This window comes from Vigna angularis, chromosome 4 (genome assembly GCF_016808095.1).
Source record: "Vigna angularis cultivar LongXiaoDou No.4 chromosome 4, ASM1680809v1, whole genome shotgun sequence".
NCBI lineage: Eukaryota > Viridiplantae > Streptophyta > Magnoliopsida > Fabales > Fabaceae > Vigna > Vigna angularis.
Window position 1 is genome coordinate 9,546,692 of NC_068973.1, and position 1,818 is coordinate 9,548,509.

General features: G+C 32.6%; 1 protein-coding gene across 1 annotated transcript; it reads left to right on the forward strand.

Moving 5' to 3' along the window:
* Window positions 1-451: 451 nt before the first annotated feature.
* On the forward strand, window positions 452-1,371 carry LOC128196358 (uncharacterized). The gene is made up of 3 exons (XM_052877015.1): window positions 452-587; window positions 682-749; window positions 1,007-1,371. The coding sequence occupies exons 1-3, from the start codon at window positions 503-505 to the stop codon at window positions 1,130-1,132; spliced, it is 279 nt and encodes a 92-aa protein (XP_052732975.1). The 5' UTR covers window positions 452-502; the 3' UTR covers window positions 1,133-1,371.
* Window positions 1,372-1,818: the final 447 nt, after the last annotated feature.

The following is a 1,818-nucleotide window of genomic DNA, read 5'->3' on the forward strand; positions in this document are numbered from 1 at the left end:
GCCTTATACCTTTGTTATATAGGAGTGGACTTAATGTAAGTGCAAATCCGATGTGCTGAATCTTTTATTCATTTTCATGGATATATACCTATTTTTACTGTTGCACACTATTCAGAATGGAATATAGGTTCATGACTATAAACATGTTCACATAACCTTGACTTGGATTAGTGTACCAGGTTGGTTTTCCCCACCGTGCCCCCCAACATTTTTTTGTCATATTCCACTTTCCATTGTGTGCTCCTCAACTTTTTGCTGTCATTTTGACTTAATATATTTACATATAACAATTTCATCATGTCCACAAAAAAGTATAATTTCATGACTATTAACTCATGAAACCTTTTCAAAGTGGAAACGCGTTGAAATTTGGCAGTACCATTGCCCCCTCCATCTTCAGATACTGATTAGCAAATGTTCTAAAATATCCATAATCTACATGTATAAATAATGAGACCTGTGTGCTTGAAGTAACACAACAAAGAGCTTTTTCTTGAAGAAAATGAAGGGCACTCTCTTTCACCTCCTGTTTTTAGTCCTTTTAGGACTCTCTCATTTTGCATGCCTTCAAGCAGTCCCTGTTACAAGTAAACCTACATCATCATCTTCCCAATTTTATTCTTCTACTACAGATGTTCTTCTTTCTTCTCACCTTCTTAATTAACTCTTCTTTATAAACAGGAACTGAAAGCCTTACACAAGATCCTAAGGTTCTTGATCTTGCTGGGGGCAATATTCACAACCACAAGGTATATATATATATATATATATACAAACCTCATGTCCTGATACTTGAAATCACTGTTTCAGAAAGTCTTTCAAAATTGTGAATTTGGTCATATTAAGATTTTTCGTTTGTAATCATTACATCTAACTATGATTATGTCAGAGTCACATTCTTTTACAACTTTGGTAATCACAAGTACAGGCACAGTTTAAAACCTTGTTTAAGACACATGAATGTTAATTGATGTGTAGAAAGAAGCTCATATGTTCCATGTCACAGGTTATTAGTGGTACAAAGTGGCACCAGGTAGAGGCAACTATTGGTGAGAGGATGGACATTGAACTCCATGACTACCCTCCATCTGGGGCTAATGGTCGTCACACTCCAAAGCCACCATATCCATAGTACGTGAACAAATGTCGCGTGTTATCATCTTATAATGTCGAAGCGGTTATAAGTAACATACTGTTTATGATTATTATGTCTAAGTACACATGATAAGTCGATTTCAGAAGCACTTATGTGTATGTATGATGTGAAAGAGTAGGATTAATGTGAAAGCTTAGGTCTTTTGTGTTTGTTAAGTGATTCTTATTAATTTATCAATTTAAACTAAAAACACTGATACAGTTGTCGGTGTGAAAGAGCCATTTGTGAATTAAAAATGTCTGGAGTTACAAATGGTGAACCAACTCAATCGATTGAAATCGATTTTTAACTTCTTTCTATCACATTATTTAATGGTAAAATGACAACGGATCTCTGATTAAACTAATAATAGTACTTCTTTTAGAAACAGTACGATGATAAAAGAACAATGGTATTTCTTATGAATGCGTTCTCCTTTCCCTGAATTAATTTCTAATATTTGCATTCATTTAATTTCTTTCTATTTTCACCTTCTAACTATTAATTCTAAATTAAATTAAGATAATAATAACATACGCACATATTCTACCACTCTGTCATGGTTAAGTTCTTTGCAAATTATTATTTTTCTTAATTTTAATAACCACAACCCCTATTAATTTTACTTAGTGAAAAAGTTAAGTTATAAGAAAAATTAAGAGTTTATTAATATGAAGAAAAAT

What these genes read in the sequence shown, in the direction of transcription:
- LOC128196358 (XM_052877015.1), top strand. Translation starts at nt 503, where the DNA reads ATGAAGGGCACTCTCTTTCACCTCCTGTTTTTAGTCCTTTTAGGACTC. An exon ending in TCAAGCAGTCCCTGTTACAA is followed by an intron (nt 588 to 681) that starts GTAAACCTACAT and finishes CTTTATAAACAG; the next exon opens with GAACTGAAAGCCTTACACAA. An exon ending in GCAATATTCACAACCACAAG is followed by an intron (nt 750 to 1,006) that starts GTATATATATAT and finishes TCCATGTCACAG; the next exon opens with GTTATTAGTGGTACAAAGTG.